This window comes from Porites lutea, chromosome 6 (genome assembly GCF_958299795.1).
Source record: "Porites lutea chromosome 6, jaPorLute2.1, whole genome shotgun sequence".
NCBI lineage: Eukaryota > Metazoa > Cnidaria > Anthozoa > Scleractinia > Poritidae > Porites > Porites lutea.
In genome coordinates, this window is record NC_133206.1 from 33,979,579 (window position 1) to 34,000,740 (window position 21,162).

The 21,162-nt window shown below is 40.1% G+C and overlaps 1 protein-coding gene across 1 annotated transcript in view; it reads right to left on the reverse strand.

Annotated features, from left to right (window-relative positions):
• Window positions 1–19,351, reverse strand: part of LOC140942331 (uncharacterized) — a 29,186-nt gene extending 9,835 nt beyond the window's left edge. The window contains exons 1-17 of the mRNA XM_073391290.1: window positions 18,085–19,351; window positions 16,433–16,730; window positions 15,460–15,610; window positions 13,400–14,778; window positions 12,466–12,801; window positions 11,358–11,473; window positions 10,574–10,679; window positions 8,727–8,980; window positions 7,514–7,724; window positions 6,163–6,305; window positions 5,318–5,455; window positions 4,456–4,512; window positions 3,096–4,147; window positions 2,395–2,579; window positions 1,730–1,799; window positions 959–1,331; window positions 229–540 (exon numbers count right to left, since the gene is read on the reverse strand). Of these exons, the coding sequence (XP_073247391.1) occupies window positions 229–540; window positions 959–1,331; window positions 1,730–1,799; window positions 2,395–2,579; window positions 3,096–4,147; window positions 4,456–4,512; window positions 5,318–5,455; window positions 6,163–6,305; window positions 7,514–7,724; window positions 8,727–8,980; window positions 10,574–10,679; window positions 11,358–11,473; window positions 12,466–12,801; window positions 13,400–14,778; window positions 15,460–15,610; window positions 16,433–16,730; window positions 18,085–19,338 (6,435 nt within the window). The 5' untranslated portion in view covers window positions 19,339–19,351. The remainder of the gene's footprint in view (window positions 1–228; window positions 541–958; window positions 1,332–1,729; window positions 1,800–2,394; window positions 2,580–3,095; window positions 4,148–4,455; window positions 4,513–5,317; window positions 5,456–6,162; window positions 6,306–7,513; window positions 7,725–8,726; window positions 8,981–10,573; window positions 10,680–11,357; window positions 11,474–12,465; window positions 12,802–13,399; window positions 14,779–15,459; window positions 15,611–16,432; window positions 16,731–18,084) is intronic.
• Between the last annotated feature and the right edge of the window lie 1,811 nt (window positions 19,352–21,162).

Genomic DNA, 21,162 nt, shown 5'->3' on the forward strand with positions numbered 1-21,162 from the left:
TTGATTTAAAAATTGGGAAGAATGACGTCACGGACATTTATGAAGGCGTGTACTGTAATTCTAGCTTTTCAATTTGTGAACCAAAACCGACGGTATTTTGCAGTATTTTCCAGAGTAAAAATTGAGATTTTCTTAATTTTTCGTATTCTGGTCGACCTCTTCAGAGTTGAAAGGCTTTGGCTATGGTTATGATAAAGCAAAGAAGACAATACACTAACAATGACAAACCTTAGTATCAAATTGCTTTCCCATTTGTAACTGCCCCTCAACCACATCCAACACACCAGCAAGCCACGCCCACGATTTCTCCAGGGTGGACATCATAGAGTCCTGAATCAATTTGCACTCCTGCTGGTCAAGTGACAAGGCAGGTAGGACGGCTTCACTGCCTGTCCCCTGCTGGGAGGGGACGGAATCTTCAGAGAGAGTGGACATAAGATCCAGAGTTTCCTTTACTAACCGTGCGAACATACGAGTCAGGTAGCAGTTTCCAGTGTGGATGCTGGGTGGAGATATCACGCTCGAGGCCAACTGTGGGATCTGTGATCAGCAATAGAACTATTTGACAGGGTACTTAATTATAGGAAAAAGAAAAAAATAACTGTATTCTCTCTTCCGACACTAGACCTTTCCCGCATTCCACTCAAGTGCGCACGTATAATGTGTAGTTCCAGAATTATCTACACCTCCACCACGGAGGGCAACGGAAATTCCATGGGAAGGGGGTGGGGAGTTTCCGAGGAGATGGGGGTGGCCTTTTTTCAGGGAGGGGGGGGGGGGGGGTCCGAGTAAGATTGATGAGCTTTTAAAAACTAACAGCTGCTCTGCCAGAGCAACAAGAGCAGCATGAAAGTATGTTTCACTTGTAAGTTCGCAGCTACTGCGGAGTTGGTACGTGTGCTTCAGTGCATAATTTGTTATAAGTTCACAGATAGCCCACATGTAGTTCAGTACTTACATGAATATGCCCCGGCATACCATTCCCCTCATTTGAACCTGTTACCCTTCCATCCAAAGCCCAGGCGTAAGGGTGGTCATGGGTAATTCCTGTTGCCATAGAAACAGAGCTGGGTTCTGGCTCGTCTAGGTCCATATTGCTATCAGTATCACCATCCAAGGGCCCCAAAATATCATGTTCCTCGTCAGAGTCACTGTCACTGTCCAGTAAAGAGCTCCTTTTGGTGACGCTCCTTGAGAGTCCAAACGGTGACACTCTAAAGGGACTCGGAGAGGGTTTCTTATTAGGAACCACGGATGGTCCATCTGTGATGTTCGCCAGTCTGATTCCTCGACAAGATGTGACGTTCTGTGATGGCCTGCTCGGTTGAATTCTTATCCAGAGAGAGAAAGAGAAAAAAGACAGCGTGAAGGGATTAAAGAGGCAAAGCTTGTGATAACCATGATGGGCTACGTAAAAAAGATTTAGGATTGAGATAACACGATTTCCTTCTACGACAATTTATTTTTTTCTGAGCGTCCACCCTCAAGAGTTTTATCTCAAGATCTCTCTTATAAACTGCACTAGCTCTAGCTGCAACCACTTTAATGAATTCCCGGAGTGGTCACTGACAGGAGCTTTCACTGCAAAAGAGTCTCAGAAACTTCCCACCTACCCCTCTCCTAACCCAACATTTTGTCCATGGTGAAAAGGTAATGTTCACGTTGGTTAAGGGGAGGGTAGGTAGGCCAGTTTGCCATATAAATCTCATCCATATCTGATAATTGTTACCTTTGAGCAGTCCTGAGCAGTGGATCATGCCCTCTGCCAGATGAATCATGAGGTCCACTGACTCGAATCCCTGAGTGTAAAATAAGACGACTGCTCAGTGCCTCTACAGCATCACTAGTACAAAATTCTAGGGGGCATTTTTAGGAGGCCTTAAGTGCCTACTGGCGCGATGAGACTTGATGATGATGAAACAAGGTGTATTATGGGAAATGTTGGTCTAATGCAGGCTCCAAGAAAGTAATGTGCAAAAAAAATCGTGGATTTGGCTTGACCTGTTTTCACGACCTCCCTACTATATGAGGGCCTCACATATAAGCAAGGGAAAAGCTCAAGTTAAAACCCGGAAAATTGACAACACAGTTTGCGGGCGCGTAGAGTAAGATTTTGAAGGTGTACATGTACACACGGGAAGAAAGGTCAGACCGCCGAAGGCACTCCAAATTAGTAGGGTCTAGGGGCATGCACCCCCAAAAATGTTTCAGATTTAGGGGCTCAGAAATACAATACAATGCGAAAGATTTATCAAACATCCCGACTTAATGACAAAAATGCTTTCATGAAATAAAAAATGTATATTTTTCCAGATTTCACCTGTATGCCAGGGCGTATGTGCGAATATGGGCGCCAGGCTCCTGGTTGGTAGCCAAGATCACTTTATGACCTACCTGGTCTACACTGGAATCTTGCTGGATATATTCCTCCATTTTGATGTGGGATGCTGTTGCTGATGGAGGAACCAGTGGAGCGGGGTTGGGGTTTAGCCACACCCTCTCTTACTGGAAGGACAGAGGCTTCTGCTGCTTCTACCAGCTCGTGAGCAGCCAGCCAGGAAAATGAGCGCAAGATCATTCTGCAATGATAGCCAAATTATTTTGGTGAAAAAAAAAAAAAAAAAAAGACGGAAAAAAAAAGAACGGGGCTATGCGAGGGTGGGGGGTGGTGGGTGGTGGGTGTTGGTGGGGCTTAGTCTCTTAATTATTCACAGCAGACAATGGAAATAGCCCTTATGTACTATTACGAACAAATTTCGCCACCAAGCCACGTTTGTAAGCAAAATTCTTCGCATTTATTTTGCACTCTTTATGTAGAACATTCTTTTCAACTGTACTGCCTTAGGAATTCAATCATGCAAAACTTCACTAACAACTTCAAAACGAGGCCTGGTGCTGAAATTTGCTCGTCTTTGGCTGGCTTAACCCGAGAACGGAGATGATCTACAGTATATAAACCGAACTAATGTATATACGTGGAAGAATATTTCTCTTCTGTGGTTTATTCTCCTTCAAACGGAATGTTACAATAAAGTTCTTGAATAGTTTTGGGAATGGAAAAATTTCTTTAAGACATTTTATACCCTTGAACGTACCTGACTTTCCTCTTGAACTCTAGGTTATCACTTTGACTGTTTCTGCCGCTACTTGACGAGGAGTTTGATCCAAGCCTAGTTCGAAGATCAACATAAGACAAACCAGACCTGCTAAGATGTACGGCCAACTGTCGGATTACAGATCTCAGAAACTTGACTCCCACAGTCATAGCCACCTCTCTTGGACTTGAGGCACTGTTCAGCTCACCTACACCCTGAACAGCTTCGAGAGTGATACACTCCGAGTACTTGTTCATCTCATTAACGATGGTCTCCACAAAGCTGACCAGGACAGCTTCGTCAGCATGTGACAGTAGTTCAAACACAAACGAGTCAAGCGCACATGATTCCATAGGGCCAGCACGGGATGGTGATTTCTGATCATCTCCACTGGAGTCCCTTGGTACCTCCACCATGTTAACATCTGAAGGATCCTTTGGATAGTACCCAAGTACGGTCGATGCAACTGAAGGCCAGCATTGTGTGAGCTGTATCAAAACAGGCTGGCTCTCGCAAGACAGGTCATCAGTAACAATCGTGCTAGTAGTGGGAAATGACATCAGATTAGGCTCTGCTGATTGATTTTCAGCACCTGACGCTGAAGCTTCATCCGTTGAAACTCCATCCGCTGAAGATCCATTCACAGCTGATCTTGCCTTGTCTTCAGCAGCTCCTGATGCTGTTTGCTGCTGTCCTTCTCCGGTTGAGCACCTTCTTTCCAGAGCAGTCAATGTATCCACAATACTGCGGAAGCTACTTGAGATGTCATCAAGCTGCGCAAGCAGGTTACTTTCCAACATGGCAGGATCAGCTATTCCCGTTATATTTATTTCTGCCATGATCTGATCCTCTTCCTTCCCAGTGTCTGAAGTTTCGGACGGCGTTGATACCTCTCGTCTGCTTCCCCCAGGGGATGTTGCTTCTTGTCCAAACAAAAGATTCCCATACTTGGTCAGCAGCAGTCTTTGGTTGGCAGAAAGCTTGATCCAGCGTGAATTATTTACCAGGAACGCCAGAGAAGTCTCGCCTTCCTTGTTCCTGGCCGTCGCAATCTGAAAACGGGTACGAGACCCAGTCACTAACAGCCACCCAATATTTGCTACTTAAGAAACCAGAAGTGGGCTGAGTTAGCTTTTGCAAGGACTTCTGGGATGGTTACTAGGGATGCACCGGTCAGCTATTGGCCAATTTTTTTCCTTGTCCCCAGTAATAATCCCAGAAGTCTTTGCAAAAAAAAAAATTGGCCCCGTTTCCTTATATCACACCGGAAAGCTGAAAGTCGTGTCCAGATTTCAAAAACAACTGAGCGAGTGAGCGACTTGCACTATACATTGCACTTTTACTAATCTTAAGCACTTACTTCTGGATATGACAACAGGCGAGAAAATAGCTGGCATATTAGCTTATCGTCTTCAGCCTAACAAAAGAAAAACAAATTATTTGAAACTAGCATCATTTTCTGCGTAAAACTGAATGTTGAAGAAATAATTGCGACAAAATCACAAAAGTTAAACATTAAGGGACTGGATTCTAGTTCTGTTGAAAGTGTAAAGAATGTGTACAGGATCCACTTTGCAAGTATTGTATTATTGTGTCGCAAAACCGAATAATCAAAATGCCGGACTAACTTTTACTTTCTGTAAGCATTTACAGTATCCTAACACACGCCAATGGAGGAATCTAACTTAAAGGGACTGTGTAACAACTGTCTAGTACAATTTGTTAATAATGCCAATTATGCGTCCTTACTCGCAATGGAACTTGAGAAATAATTTACTTACTAATGACAATATCTGATTTCCGTGTCAAACAAACATGTCTCCCAAGCATTATATCAAACTTTACAAACAATTAAAATGAACTTTCAAAAACTGTTAGGCTGACAAGTTTTCAAAAACGACAATATTGCAATCCGCTTCAATCTTCTTCAAATTTGTCCAGCTGTTCCTCCTCTTGTATTTGCTGCGTTATTCATACCTTCTTTGAATGTTTTGAGCAATAATTTTGACATTTCTCTTAGTTTGTTTGGATCATTATATCTTTCTTGGTAACTGCCCACCTTCCTCTCCCCTAAGCCAACATTAACACTTACTTCTCACTTACGGCAAAATGTTGGCTTAGGGGAGGGGTAGGTGGGCAGTTTCCCATTGCTTGAATTTTGGCAAATTTTAAGACACAGCTCCTTTATTAGATCTAGTTTACTCAGAAACCATCTAACTCACTGCCATTTTGTCTTGAACAGCGTCAGCAGTTTGAGCTTTAGGAGTTATCTTGGCCTTTCCTTCAACATTGGATACATTGTAGACATTTCCTCGGACACCCACCTCCATGTCAAGCTTTTCCGTCTCTTCGTTCTCCAACTGAAAAGCAAATGTTACGATTTGAAAGAAATCAGGCTGTCTAATAATTGAACGAGCCTCGTTTGATTGACATATCACACTGAACCCAGAAAAGACAGAGATATCAAACATTATAGCTGCTTTTCGTCTCGCAAGGTACCTTACGCGCTTCGTGAATTCGCCCACATCTGCAAACGAAAAACCCCTACTTTTTTGTTTGTTAATTGTGTTGTGTTCACACAACTACTTAGAGGCCACACGAAAATCAAATAATTGGTTTACTGATACAATGTATTTGTCTCTTGGTCAAGGACTCGGAACAAATACGGTGGAACCTCTACTAAAGGCTATCATCCGGCCCAGTGTTACTTAGTCAGAACTGACGAACCAAACCAGCCCATTCACAAGTCAACTAAAGAAAAATCCACTATTAATCAGACTTGTCCATCTAGATCAGTCTATTTCTAAACACAACGCAAAGCTCTTGTTTTAGAGGAAAGCCCATTACATTTTCAAGACGGCTGGTCCGACTGGCCAATTCTTAACTTTTGTAAGAGTGCTTCCCTTCCTCTAAGCCAACATTAACACTTACTTCTCAGTTAAGAGAAAATGTTGGCTTAGGGGAGGGGTAGGTGTGCAGTTTCCAAGCAACCTAAATCGGGCCCCAAAAGGCATGGGTGGGTTGGGTAAATGAAATATCGATGATTTCGCATGAATGTATGACACACCTCAGTAAGTTTTACACGCAGTACATGCTGTACTAAGCTGGCAAGCCCTCCTTCAGGAGCAGTCATCTCACTTGACACCATATGGTGATCCATCTCCACAAGAGCTTGTCTCAGTTCTTTTGGATCAGCAAATGTCACCATGCCTAAGCACCATTCAAAAGGGAAAACAAATTAAATTCTTGAGTTTGTGGACCATTTAAATGAAACTGCTTGTAATTTATAATGGTCCTCTTGAGAATTTCCACTCCACAACTTTAATTGATAGCCGTGTATGAAACATATCAATGTAACAAGGTACAAACTATAACAAGTTACTGTGTAATCTTCAAAATGTCTATGAGAAAACAAATATATTGGCGAACATTGCCGTATAAATTCCGTTTTACAGAAATCTCTCGAAAATGAATACCCAGGTGTGGATCCACACAGGTTTGGACCGTTTTACGGAGATCGGACAGATTTGTCAAAATAAACGTATTTTTAATAATATTAATAAAAATAAACTTTCCAAGTTGAAGTCGCCAGATGAAATAATCCGCCGATCTGCAAGACTGTCATCTGGGGAGAATAGAACTTGCCATTGGCCTGGCCCCATATATCATTCTTTGCTAATGGTGAACCCCCACTGGCCTCCCCCTCGAAATGGCCATTTCAAGGGGGAGCATGCCCCCACAGCCCCCTAGAAGCTTGCACCTTCAGCACTCGTTTAGTATCGGTCAGTATTTATTCTTGATCTGTGCCTGCATACCTCTCATAGAAGTGATTTTTCTCTTCCTTACAGAGAGTTGAATATGTTGTACCCATTCTCATTCCAGAATAATATTACATGTCTAAGCCAGTATGTATGCTGCAATACTTCTCTTTGACAGTAGAGACAGTGTGAGGTCTGGAATCATGTCCTGCACGTTCAAAACAGTGCCTTGAATCCCAGAACTATGCTATGAATAGCCCAGCCTACTTATGAATAGCCATTTGTTTTCCTTAAAGATAGCAGTTCAAGAGGAATGCATGGGTGTGTGTAAAACTCATGAGAGTTCTCTCTCTTCTCTTCGTGTCTTCTCTTTTTGCATGTGGCAACTTCCGCTCACGCTCGCATATTTGAGGATTTTATTTTATCTTTCTCTACCATCCCAGAGGAAAATAAGGCACAATTCTAAGTCTACTAAAAACCTTTGAACTAACAATATTTTTTATAGCAGCTTTTGGGATCGGTATAAGATTCTAGAAAAAAACCCACCTACCCCTCCCCTAAACCAAAATATTGCCCTTAATGATAAGTTAGTGTTAAGGTTGGTTTAAGAGGGGAGTGAGTAAGAAGTTTCCTAGAATCTTATACTGATATAAATCTTACCAACTAGCGACTCTCGTCGATTGCCAACGATAGGTATTCTTCCACCTTCTCCAACATAACGTCTTGACCAAGGATTGTAATTTATACTTGAAGTAGCTGGTGTCAACAGTGATCCCCTTTTGCCTTCAACAGTTTTTTTGTGCACTTTCTTCACCTTCACTTTCTGGTGTTTTTCTAAGAACCGTTGCTTTGGAGTTTTGGTACGATAGCACTGAAAACAGTAAAACACACCACAACAAAGGAATTTAGTTTTATTATCATAAAGAATAAATGATTTTATTTCACTGAAGTGGAAGGTTGAATTTCTGGGCCAAATTTCTCTAAACCCAGCTAGCGCTCATCCAGGGTAAATTGTGAACAGAGCATGCAAGTTGCCATGGTAACTAACTTTGTTTAATTTCAATAAATGATATATCAAACAACTCCATCCTGCTAACAAGAGACAGATTAACTAAAGGGAAATAGTCTTCAGGCATTTTTCTCTTCCACTTCATAGTTTGTGAATTCTTTATTGGTTGACATGAGTCAAACATAATCTCCTGGGTCAGGTTGTTCAAAGCTGGGTTAAGATAACCTAGGGTTAGTTCAAAATTGTAATTCAAAGTAGGAAAGCTTAGAAAGCAAATTCACTTCAAACCTTTTTGTTGACACTTTTATGATTGGATGCTCTAAAAAGAAAATGCTTTTGAACAAAAGGAAAAGAAACCCGGATTAAAATTTTGCCCTGGGTTAGCGCTAATTGGCCTTTGAACAACTGGGCCCTGAAGTCTACTTTATGCTTCTCTTCTTTGCTTCACTCTGCCACACTCAGATCAATTCCACATTACTCTCTTACTTTATAAACTTCAGTCAAGGCATTAGAGGCAATCGTATTTGACAGACTTATGAAACTTAGGTCTGATCCACGTGTGATGCAAATGCAAAGGCAAGTGCATGCAGCAACACAAGAAATGGAAAAATTTTCTTGCCCTTACATTTGCACTCCTGAACACATGAACAAGGACATCACAAATGCAAATACAAAAAATTAATGCAAGGTTCCATGCCGTCATGGTTCAGTGGGAAGAGACTTGGACTGTGCCTGAATATCTTGATCTTCCTTGTGTTCTGATGGACGTGTGAACATCATTTCCTTCAGCATTTGCAGCTGCATGAGCTTAAAAGTACTGGCCTCAAACTGTTTTCAAATTTCTACCTTGGAAAGTGACTATACCTTTCTCCCTTCCATTGTAACGGGTGGTATTGTGGCCCTGTAGGCTGACGGGTATCGTGCTTGAAACAGCTTCAGTAGAATCCTTGGAGTGTAGCTTGATGGAAGGTTAGTGACAGTGAGACTGTTCCCCAGTCCGCTGGGGGGTAGATTCTCTGTGCAGGCAATAGCAAGCGCATGAAGGGGTGTTACACCACTAAATGCTTCAGGATAAATCATTTCCTCTACTGAACACTGTAATTTGGGGTTAGTGTTTCCTGTAAAAGGCAAAGGAAAAGTGTTAAAGGCATGTGACCAGCCTTGGTAAGGTTAATCGGTACAGTAGGTTATCCAGAATGAGGCAGTTATGGGTGTTTCTACAACATGTATACTTCTCCCCTGGAAGGGACACTTAGTCCTTCAGATTGTTCCCACAGCATGTTACTACAACTGTAGTACCTACATACTTGGGTACATTTAAGGTGGGTATGGTAATTTTGAGGACTACCCCTACCCCAAGGGGCAACGAAATACAATTCATAATAAGATAGTTTTGTTTTCAGGGTTTGCAAATTTTATTGATGAGTGGAGTCAGTGTGACTTCCGCTTCACAAATTTTGGAGTCATTTTGGAATATTTGGAGTCAAGTATCACAACAAAGAAAGCCATTTTCAGACTTTCCAGCACGTGGTCCTGGCATGTATACACTATCGTGAGGGATACACGAAGTAGCTGTGGCAGTCTGCTGACCTGGAAAGCTCAAATCCATGATGGCTGTCATTGAGTAAACTTTGATAGTAATTTACCCTCTTCCTGTTTTACTTTACTTTCGATGATTTAATTAAGGTTTACAACATTTATAATTAACATAAATTGTATTTGTTGCGAAAAAGGTAAGATCAAAACTGTGTTTGTTAACGAAAAATTTCCGGAGTCGAAGTGGCTCCCTGTTTGTTACCGAAAATTTCTGGAGTCGAAGTGACTCCCTCCGTAACCTCAGTGGAGTCATCTGAACAATTTTGGCGTAAAATACGCCAAATTTGGCGTATTTGCGAACCCTGGTTTTGTATAGTCCATTCCGTGTGCAACCATCTCATGTAGGCACTCCCTTTTTAAAATACCAAAATTTTTCTGGTAAAAGCCCTACAGTTAAAAACTCTTGGAGGATAACAGATGTAGAATTCTCCACAGTTTTAACCCTCTTGTCATGTGCATGCCCACTTGATGCGTAATCAAATCCTTATGTTTGTTCGATGTCCTATGCTACTTGGAGCATATGAAGAATTTTTAGTGACAACAAGGAACTACACATATCATATCTTTAAAATTGCATGGCAATAAAATAATTCTCTACAATGAAAAAGGTGTCAAAACCACTGTTAGAAAAGACCCCCTGCCCACCTTGTGGTTTGATTCTTGTCAGTGACCACCTCCCAAAAGCAACTACTATAAAACCTACACTTTTGGCTGGTCACTAGCGGGATGTTTGAATGTATTAAGAAGGGGGTATAAGGTACAACATGCTGACCCATCAAACTGCATTTTGTGCAACTGATAATAACGGTTAATTTTGTAGTATGTGCCACAGAAACCTCAAGAGGGCTTCTGCTCTTAGTATAAAATTAATGTTTTGGGACTGTTGAGTGTAAAATTTATGCAACTTAAATTTGGCAGCAAACAAGGAACATTATGGTCTGAATAGCGGTCCTTACATAATTATGTGTAAATAAAATAATACAAAGAAAAATGAAAGATTTATAACACAACGTTTTGGGGTCCTCATGACTCCATTATCAAATGAGATGTGAATAATATAACAATTGAACAAATGCAAGAGATGAGGAGAAAAAAAATAATGTGTAGTTAAATACCTCTATTGTTCTCAACGAAATCCAGAATGTACAAAGCAGCTTTCAAGTTATGGTTCTGTATAGCCGTCATGAATGGAGTGTAGCCACGAGCATCACGATCTTTAAGCTATAGTAAAAAAAACTGGGTTTATAAGGGTCTGAGAGTATTGTGTAGATTGATTGCCTGTGCTGGTTATGAAAATTGAGACATTCTTTAACTATCCAAATCAAGCATGCAGTTTACAGGAGACAGATCAATAAAATATTGGGGCACTGAGTGTCTAGGGCTCAGAAATACATGTATGGGTAACAAAATTTTTTTAATGAACAGTGCTGCAATGCAAGAAGAAAAAAAAATAATGAAATAATGTTGCATGTTTTACCATTAATTTTACTAGTCAGATATGCAGTTGTTGTACTGGTTTATCCCACGTTGTTCATTATTAATTTTTATTTTATTGCATGATGAGCCAAATTTGCTTCAGTGACTGTGGTAACATGGAAAATGATCCGTGTCCACAATCAAAGACTCAAAATAGCCACTAGAAACTGAAATATGGACTTTTATGATTATCAAAAACAATTTGGGATTGTGAAATGATGAGAGCTTGGTTCCAGACTGGTTTCAGACTAACAAGAGAAGAGTTTGAAATAGTCTTCAATAGAAGACCAGAAGATTTGCGCCATATCCACGAGACTAACAGATAATCCTGAAGAGCACTTGCGTTAACTTAACTTGTGTTAATTAACGATTAAGACTTAGTAAACCCATGACCATAAAAAAGCAGCTTATGAGTTTACTCACCATTGGAACAAGCTCTTTAGCAAAAATGGAATCATTAAGAAGAAGGTGTAATCCTGCCACATCAATCTGGATGTCCTTTGCACCATCAGAATCAAGGTCTGCAGATCCACCACCATCTGAAATAGAATTTTGTTTTCCCTCTTCTTGATATCTGCTATTATATTACATTAACACTTGTGAAATACTGTACCATGCAAGCTATTACACAAAAACATGATATCTTCAGCATGGTCAGCTTTGCTTTGCATGGCTCCCAGTTGTAGGTGAGATCAATGTTGCTATGGTTACATAATGAATCACACCTCTCATGGCAAAAGATATCACAGTGAAAATGGTTTGGTATTTCATTGGTGTTAATACAATAAATAGAACATTATGTGGCCACTTAAAGATATAAATTTTCTCTTCTGGTGTTGAGAAATATTCCACTCATTTCCTGTACTCAATTCTGAAATATTGTTCTTAAAAGGGAAAAGAAACTTCATATCTCTGCAATGCCATGTAATATGCTCTATTTATGTTTCAATTTGTGTTCACTGACAGTGCTCTCCTTATCAGGCGGTAACAGGTGAAATATACCACCTGAAGCAACACTTCTTACTGCCTGTAACTGGCGCTTGAAGGCTTACTAAAATTAAATAAGTAGTTTTAAAGAAATAAGCAAGTTGTGATCCGATCCGATCAAGGAAATGAATGAATAGTACTAAAGTATACATGTACCAGCTTTTCTTATAATAGGCCACGCATTTTGGAAAGAGAAAATTGAAGACAGAGTAAAGTTATTGGGCCTAACAAAATGAGGGAATGATGTTTCAAAGAACTTAGCTCCTCTTAGGGTGGGGCCACCAGGGTGAGGCCATGTCTCTCACTCTCCTACTCACCCCCCCCCCCCCCCCCCCTCCAAGAAAGTGCAGCTCTGGAGCATATTTTTTGCCTCACTGGCCATGAATGCTTCCTTACCTACTGATTTAAAACTTAGGGAGAACACTGCAATGAATAACAAAGACTTATACATGTTAGTAACCCTCTAGAGCTCATCTGAAGAAATTAAATAAGTATGCTACAGCTGTAGGTACTAATCCTAGCATTTACGGGAGTTTACTACTACCTTGTAATAGGTTCATAACATCTGCTTGTTGATCCTCAGCATATGATGGATTGCTACAGCAAATATGCACAATATTCTGGTTAGAGGAAGAACGTTGATGAAGGATCTGTAAAACCCTTTTGCTGATTACAGCTGCATCCCCCGAAGGTCTTGTTTCTTGCTGAATTTGCCCATGACTTCCAGTGATAGCCATTTTTTTGGTACCCTTTGGTCTACCTTTGCTACCCTTTCCCATATCTTTGCTGGAGTTGAGTTGCTTTAACCACTGTAATGCTTGCCTGATCCTTTGCACAATACCAGATTGCACAGCTTGCAACAACCTCTGCTCTTGAAATGCTGGTGAACAAAAAAGAGATAACAAGGTCAGCAAATTCACCACTTTAGAAACAAGAAAGGAACTGATGCTGAAACATGTCTCGCAATTCTTTCTGGGATTGTTACTGGGGACGCAGTGGTCAGCTATTGGCTGATTTTTCCCTCTCCCTAGTAACACTACCAGAATTCTTTGTGAAAGTTAACTTGGCCAAGTTTCCTTTTCTACTTTTAACCCTTTGAGTCCCAATAGTGCTCAAAATCAATTTTCTCCTTACGATATCCACAGTCTATCATGAGCAAAGTCTATGAGAATTAACAAAATGATCACAAAGAGAAAAATATTTTATCTTTTACCAAATTCTCTCAACTAATTCTTAAAGGAAATGTATGGAGATCAGTTTGGAGAGTTTGTATGTGGATATTGGGGCTTAAAGGGTTAAAGTGGTGAATTCACTTTAACACTTCTGGTATTTGAGAGGGTACACTGTACTGGTCAGCAAACACTTTCGTGTCAAAAATTGCACAATAACTGTGTTTGACAAAGCACAAAACACTCTAAACACAGATTGGAGAGAGAGTGAAAGGCACAACTGACATTAGACATACGATGTATACCAACCTATAAATACCATAAGAACTTTTTCAGGTGGAGAACAGCTTCCTGGTATTTGACCCAGTCTTGTTCCGAGACCAAAACTTTGAATTGATGGAATTTCCCCTATGTTGGGGTTTAACAGCTTGGTGCCAAAAGGCCTTGGGTAAATGCAGCGATTGATATCAGTCAACAAGACAATCTCACAACCACTGGTTGAATGTAGCATAGGATATTTATGAGTTGACAAATGAACATTACATGCCAGAGGACTGTCAGCTTCAATAGCTGCTGTTACAGCACTTGGAAGACTCTCCATGTCATCATCATCATCGTCACTGTCGTCAACATCATCTTCTTCCCTTCTTCTCTTCTGACCAGTAACTGTCTTTCCCTGTGTATCTGATGACATTAGACATGTTCGTGCTAAAGCTCCTTCTTTACTATTAACTGATTCAGCTTCTACGGTACATGAACCATCATCATTATTGTTTGAAACATTAACATCACTACTGCAAGTGAAAACTTTGCTACTGTCAATTGCTTGTTCCATGGCTGGACCCAAGAAAAATGCCTTGCTGTCGGATAAGCGGTTGGCGACAAGAGAAATTCCCATTGAAGTAGTTGCCATGGCTAAAGGCTTAAGACCCGAAAGTAGTTCTTTGTTGCCTACATGTAGTTTGCCTGAACTGTTCACGATGCATTTTGGAGTATGCTGTATGCACCCTCTGTACAGTGAGCTTGTTGGCATTGACTGATTACCAGCAGTGCCTTCTGACATTTCACCTTCAGTAGGTACAGACTCGAGCTCTGAGACTTTGAAAACTCGCAGCGAGGAGTCAGATGGCGGTATTATGTTTGCTACTTTGACGATAACATGAGGGCCATCAATGGCAGCAACTGTGCCCAGCAGTTTGTTTTCACTTTCAAGAAAAACAACATCTTTGACCTCCCAAGTTTCTGAGCCATTCGTTGGCTTGCTAGAGCTTAAGGCTTTCCTTTTAACACTGGTATGAGGGCTAGAGGACCGCACTACATCCTTGTCACTTGAGATTAACTCTTCTTCAACAGTTCTTCCTCTTGGGGAGCTTACTGATTCTGCATTTGAATGATCTGAGCCCCCCGGGTCACTAACAGGCTGTACACCACTCTCAATTTTGCCAGTCAGAGGCTCAACCCTGATTTTTGTTACAGTCGTGCTACTTCCTTCAGGGGACTCATGACATATGAGACGCCCCACTATGGGTCCCCTCATCTCACAACATCTGTACACCAAAGCACCAGGAAAACCAGGGAAATGCTGGCGAAGCTGGACCTTCTCGTTGATGCCAATGTGGCTGGCTTCACTAGTCGCTTTGCTTAATTTCTGTTTGAAGTTTTGTCGTTCTTCTGCAGGTAACAAACCCCTATAAGAAGTAGCAAAATATATATGTTTGATGCTGTAAGTTATTTATTTGATTTATCCCCCATAACTATGTACAGCGATCTCCTTTATATGGACACCAAAGGGACAGAAGCAAGTATCCAAAGTTACAAAATTGTCTGTAATACAAACGGAAGTAGGGACTGTATGGAGTTTAGTATCATTGGTATAAAAATTTTCCAAGTGCAGAATTCAGTGAAGAATACATGTGTAAGATACACATATGAAATAGCAAAGTTATTTGTGAAGCCTTGCTTATTTGATTTATGTAGGAGAAGGTCAATCATGAATATTGTTTTGTGCACTGTGCAACAGTCCGTTGTTTGCTGTCTACCTTACAATGATGATTTCCCAGTGTGGTAACAATGTAAACAACAAAATACAAACTGACTATGGTATTAAAAAAGTCCCTTTTCACACCCAAATGAACATTACGAATGAACTTTATCCGGAAAAGAATTGCAAGGTTTTGTATACAAATAAAAAGTTTTAGTGAACCCTAACTTAGAGGATTTTGTTAAAAACTATTCACTGACTAGAGATCTCAAAGTCAGTTCAATATTTTGTATTTGGTCTTGTGCCTTCAACATGCCAACACAACTCTTTCTTATCATCACGACTGAGGTTTAAGCACCACCACATTCTCTGGCAGTTCCAAACTTACCACCAGAAGACTTTACCAGACTCCGTCATCACACTGGTGAAAAATTCGCTGCAACTGATTGAGAGAATCTTTTCTCCCTGAAGTTCTGGAAATGCCATTGCTGGATGGGAGAGTTCTTGTATCAAGGCTGGTGGGTCTCCACAATTGGATTCTGGAAAGGTACATTTAACATTATCAGAAAACATATAAGACAAGTAATAGCCATCCATCAATATCAGCAGTGATTTTGTTACCTCTGCGTCCTGTGTCCCAGACATAAAAATCCCCAAAGACATAAAAAAACAATTCATGGCATGCATCGTGTAGGACACAATATTGATTGATTGATCTGAACATGTGTATTAATTTTGTAGAAATATCCTGTTCGTAGGACAGGACTAGAAGTTTCTAAAACAACTATAGTTTAATTTCAGTACACTGAAAAAACAGAGTTTGGAGTCTGTCTACAGATTAACTGTCTGGTTACAAAAAGGCCCAAGCATTTTACAATTTTGGACTCGTTTTTTTTTTTTTTTAACTGGGACTCATTGGTTCTGCACAGGGACTCATGATTCTCATGATTTTTCCAAGATGAGTCCCAGGACTCACCATAACCATTTGGTAGCAAAATCACTATATCAGTAGTAATGGAACAGTATAAATGAAGGGGGCTATGTCACGAGGATATAGCTGTTTAAGGTCAACTTTGTGCTGAAGTCATTACTTAGTGCTTTTACATGTACATTGTATGTCTATGTAAAATTATCAAGAAATCAGTCATGGGTGATTCTTTCGTTTTCTGTCTCACGAGACTCGATTCTCGATAGCTTGTTATTAATTCTTAATTCACACAGAATCAAGAATCACGAATCGAGTTGACTACATGTAATTCATTTTAAATGTATTTAGTATGTACATTCATTTTTTTGAATGCATACAATGTAACTACAGTGTATGTGAAAATAAAGATCTTAGTAAAGATCTGTACATGTACCTCTTAACAGCTTGTCATAAAAAGTGCAAATTTTTCCACTTGTCATCACAAGAGAGCAGCGGACAGCAGATGAAGCCAGAAGACAAACTTCTTCACTGTCCAATCCCAGTGTTTCTCCCAGTGGATGTGGCTTTGCTAATGGCAAGTAGGTTGGTTCCTGGGAAGAGGAAATCTCCATGGCAACAGAACATGCCATGTCACTTTCGTAAGGCCAATGATATAAGATTCCAGTTCCTTTTTCAACCAGTAAAAATTCAGAATGCACGGCAGTGATATGAGAGAAAATAACTTCCTTACCCTAAAAGTAAAACAACAGATACAAAAAAAAAAAAAAACAAAATATGAAGATCAATGTTTCCTCAACTAATTAGTCTATAACTTTTAATGTACATGTAGCATAATAATAGTACTGTAGATTTTATCACAGAGCCATTGCTCCTTAATTCTGCAACATGGTAGCTATTTTTACAAAGTTACTGACCAGTTTTCTGAAATGAATAAAAATGGTTGTAGTCAATATTGTTTTATAGTTTGGTGTTCCAGAGTCATTCCATTTTAATAAAAAAACTGCACATGATGTGAGCAGACAGCACACACAGAAAATGTTCGAATTGCAGTAAGAACCAACGTACATTAATACAACATACAGGGCTCAAAATAGCAGCCAGCACTTTAACCACACTTGCCTGCAGCAACTTTTCACCGAAGAAATAAAAAGTGTCATGCTTTGATTGGCCAACTGAAATCGAAGTCTCTGTAAAGTTGAGGTAAACATTTCATATCATACAATACAGCAGCCAAGAAATGTTTTTAAATCTTTTTAGAAATATTTTAAAATGAGTAGAAAGAGTAGAAAAAGGTTGGGAAATTTAAAGCGTGCTGCAAAAGTTGAAAAGGAGTATTCTGGTTCACCGTGAAAAATTAATAATGTGTAAAAGAATAATTTGTTCAAGCGTGAAACATTTTTGTTTGTGTAGTCAAAAAAACTACCTTTATGTTTCTTCACGTGTAATAAAGATTTATTTTGCATGAAAAGTTTTTTAGTGTCATTTGTGAAGCCTTTTCACTCGTTCAAATTAAAGTCAGTTTTGTATTCATATAGTCAACAGAACAGATTTCCTATGTTTGTACTTCACCCTGGTTGTTTCCTGTGCATTGAATGTTTAATTCTAAAGTTCCAAAGTAAATAAAGATGCATCAACTGGCATTTTTCACAAAATGAACTAGACAGCTAGACAGCTGTACCCTTTGGATCCTTTAAACCCAAACATCAAAATTCAAATTCTCATTTGTTATCCCTAAACGTTTTCAATACATGTAGTGGGGAGAATTTGTTGAAGTATCAATAATATTATTAGATTCACCTTGTATTATCATGTCCTTAATTTTCATGACCACTCTGTTTTATAAAGCAGTGATATTACAAGGAAAAATTTGATGCTGATCACTCTTAGGGCTCAGGGCTGTGCTCTAGCAGAGCCCGGTGGCCCCTGGCGCCTAACTTTTGCCCTTGGGTGACTAGAAAATCTCAGATTTTTCATACAAATCATATGCTGGGCACCCTAAAATTAACAGGTTCAGAGCACTGGGCTCCCTTCAATTTTCCTGAGGGCGCAGCCTTGGGGCTTAAAGGGTTACCATACGGTACTTACATTTTCAACCTCAAGCCACTCCATTTCACCAATTTCTGGGTAGCTGAAATCAGCATCACTGCAACAACTTGTACACTTGGTCACAACTGGCCTGCTCTCGCACCGCTGTGCACTAGAGGTTGGAGGTGTTCTTGAAAATGCACCTGCTTCTGCCAGTTGAGCTCTGACAACACGAGGCTCAAGCCGCAGTGATCCCCTGGACCCAAACATCTGTCCTGTTGTTGAGTTTGAATACAAAGGAAATGATACACCAGCTGAGGGAAATAGGAAGGGGGCAGAAAACTGCCTCAAGACTGGAAAATTGGTAGTAAAGACTGTTCTTTGCAAAAGAGTTGGTGACGAGACAGAGCGACGAGCACTGGAAGTGTGTGATGATGACAGTGAAGTACCATTACCTGCTAGATTTTCCACAGAATTTTCCTGACTATGAGTAGTTTTACTGTCTTGCTCTTTCAGATTCTTCTTATTATTTCCCTGATCTTCACTGGATACAGCTGCAGATTTAGTTGATGAAGATGATTGGTTGCCCTCGCTATGGTCGCCATTATTACGCCCTACAGTTTTAATAACTGAACTTCTCGTTTGCCCTGATGTATTTGCCTGCGAATCACGACTTTCGTTGTCGCCAACTGACGAGCTGGTACCTGGGAACTTGCCCAGTTGGGCTTCCGTCGTCGTAGATTCACTCATGCCTGACGCTGGCACGGAAGATGGGATAAATCTCTGTGTTGTCCGAGTACCACTACCGAAGGTAGTCCTACTTAAAGAACGAGAAGAAGAAATACTAGGACCTCCAAATGCTGATGATCGTCTCGGGGCAGCGCTGGTTGTTGCTCCATTATTCAGATACTGGTTTTGAAGCTGTCTAGCATAGGCTTCATCGCTTTGAACTTGGAAACTTGGTTCATCTTGGCTCCGTTGGGAGTTCCATAGCTTCTTCGAAGAATCCAGATTTTTTGTAACACATTTAAACCTACAGACACGTCCATTATCAAACAATAAGCCCACAAACTCTGGTCCTACTGCAACTTGGAGTATTTGACCCGCAGAAAGGTCCGGTAGTGTGATGATATAATTTTTAGCTTCTTCTGACACTTCTCCATTGTCATTGGATTCATCCAGCACCTTATTAACGAGCTTGAATATTTCATCTTCGATGGCGTCTTTAGATTTATCTTTTCTTAGACGAACGAAAAGTATCCGAGGTGATATAAAATTTGTCGACGCATCGCTTTCACTGTCGTCGTCCGCCATACTTGAATTCCGTCTTGGGTGAAACTAGTTACCAGTTTCCTCACGAGTTCACGAGTTTATCTTGAACGTGACGCGCGATCGCGCTACAGCGTGACAGATAACATTGCGTGACAGGATATTGCCAGTCAACGCATAATTATGATGAACACAGTTAGCTCAAGCTTTTCTGAGTCTATTAACCTTTCTAACGTAATCCCTGAACGTCGTAATTACATTTCGCAAGTAACGAAAATTTTTGGATTTGCTCGGTGAAAAATATACGATTCTCATGGTAAAACTATAAAAAACGTCAATATTATTAATATTTTGGCTGTGGGATTAGATCTCTTTCCTCTGTTACTATCATTATCGGTTTCGGGTCGATTTGGAAATGAAACCTCATGGGATGTCCATGAAACCAATAGAAAACACCGAAGGAAAATGAAAAAGAATGATAGTAACGTTTTAAATTTTTACGTTGAGAATCGCATATTTTTTTTCTCATATAAATCCTCATTTTTTCGTTTCTTGCGAAAAGTCTTAACGACACTCCGGGATTACGTTACAGAGGTCAATAAAGTTACAGAGCCTGGGCTGCCTGTGAAGAAAGAAAAAAAGATCAAATCTTAAACGGACAAAGGATAAAAGAACAAGAGCCACGTTCAGACATGAAACTTTTTGTTTAAACTGGTTATCCATCTCTCTGATCACCATTTCAAAGGATGGTTAAGGTTGGCCGTCGCTTTATAGGGCAGTCTTACACCAAGTACTACCCCACGAATAAAAATATTTCTCAACCTCGTTCCCAGGATCCTCTCCTACTCGGCCCCCGTGGCGAGAAAGGGAGCCGAGTAGGAGAGGACCCTGGGAACGAGGTTGTGCATTTCTCAATGGCAGCCTTGATAAAATGTATACTAGGCATCTTAGTGGATGAAGATGGATGAAGATTTATTGACACCAGGGCTGTCAACCCCCCATGTCTTCAAATATTGAGAATTGATAGGTAATGATAAATGACGTCATGTGTGACGTCACATGATGTCATTTGTGCAAAATACTTGTTGACTCTTTGTTGACTCCGATTGTCACTGAATTTGCGATGACACAAAATGCGTATATAACATTGATGAGGAAATGTTTGATGTTAATATTAAAATAGTTAAGACAACACACAAAATAGTTGAAATTTTATTGTCGGAAAGTCAAGTCTAACTGAAGAAATGGCATACTTTAGTGATTATCCAGTAGATTTCATTTTCTAATCTGTAGACTGGGAGATAACATTCCAAAATCTGGAGTCTCCCAGATTATCCTGGAGAATTGACGGCACTGTGACACAGTAGCTCAAATTTTAATTGTATATTTTCACTTTAAATATCATTCTTACTATACCATTTTTAATGATTTTTACGTGCATTTTTTATAATTTTTAACCTTATTTTTATAACCTTTTATAGGGATAACCTTGCAGTCCACCTTTCTAAATATGTATTATGCCATGTATCATGTTTATATGCATATATGTATTTGAATAAAGTATTGTTATTATTATTATTATTATTATTATTAGTCAGATGGGGAGTTGACCAATATGTTAGTGGACTCTCGGACGACATATTGGCCTAGTGTTGGTCGACTATCGATTGAGTATCAATCGATATATGGCCGATTGTCACTTTTGATGACTTACAGTCGACACCCCGTATTAATCGGTTGATAGTCGGTCGGTTGACAGATCACCAACACTCAGCTGACACCTCAGTGGACCGTTGGTTGAGATGATATGTCCACTGACACTCGATGGATATTTCAACTGATATGTCGGTAGTCTGATACACACCTGTT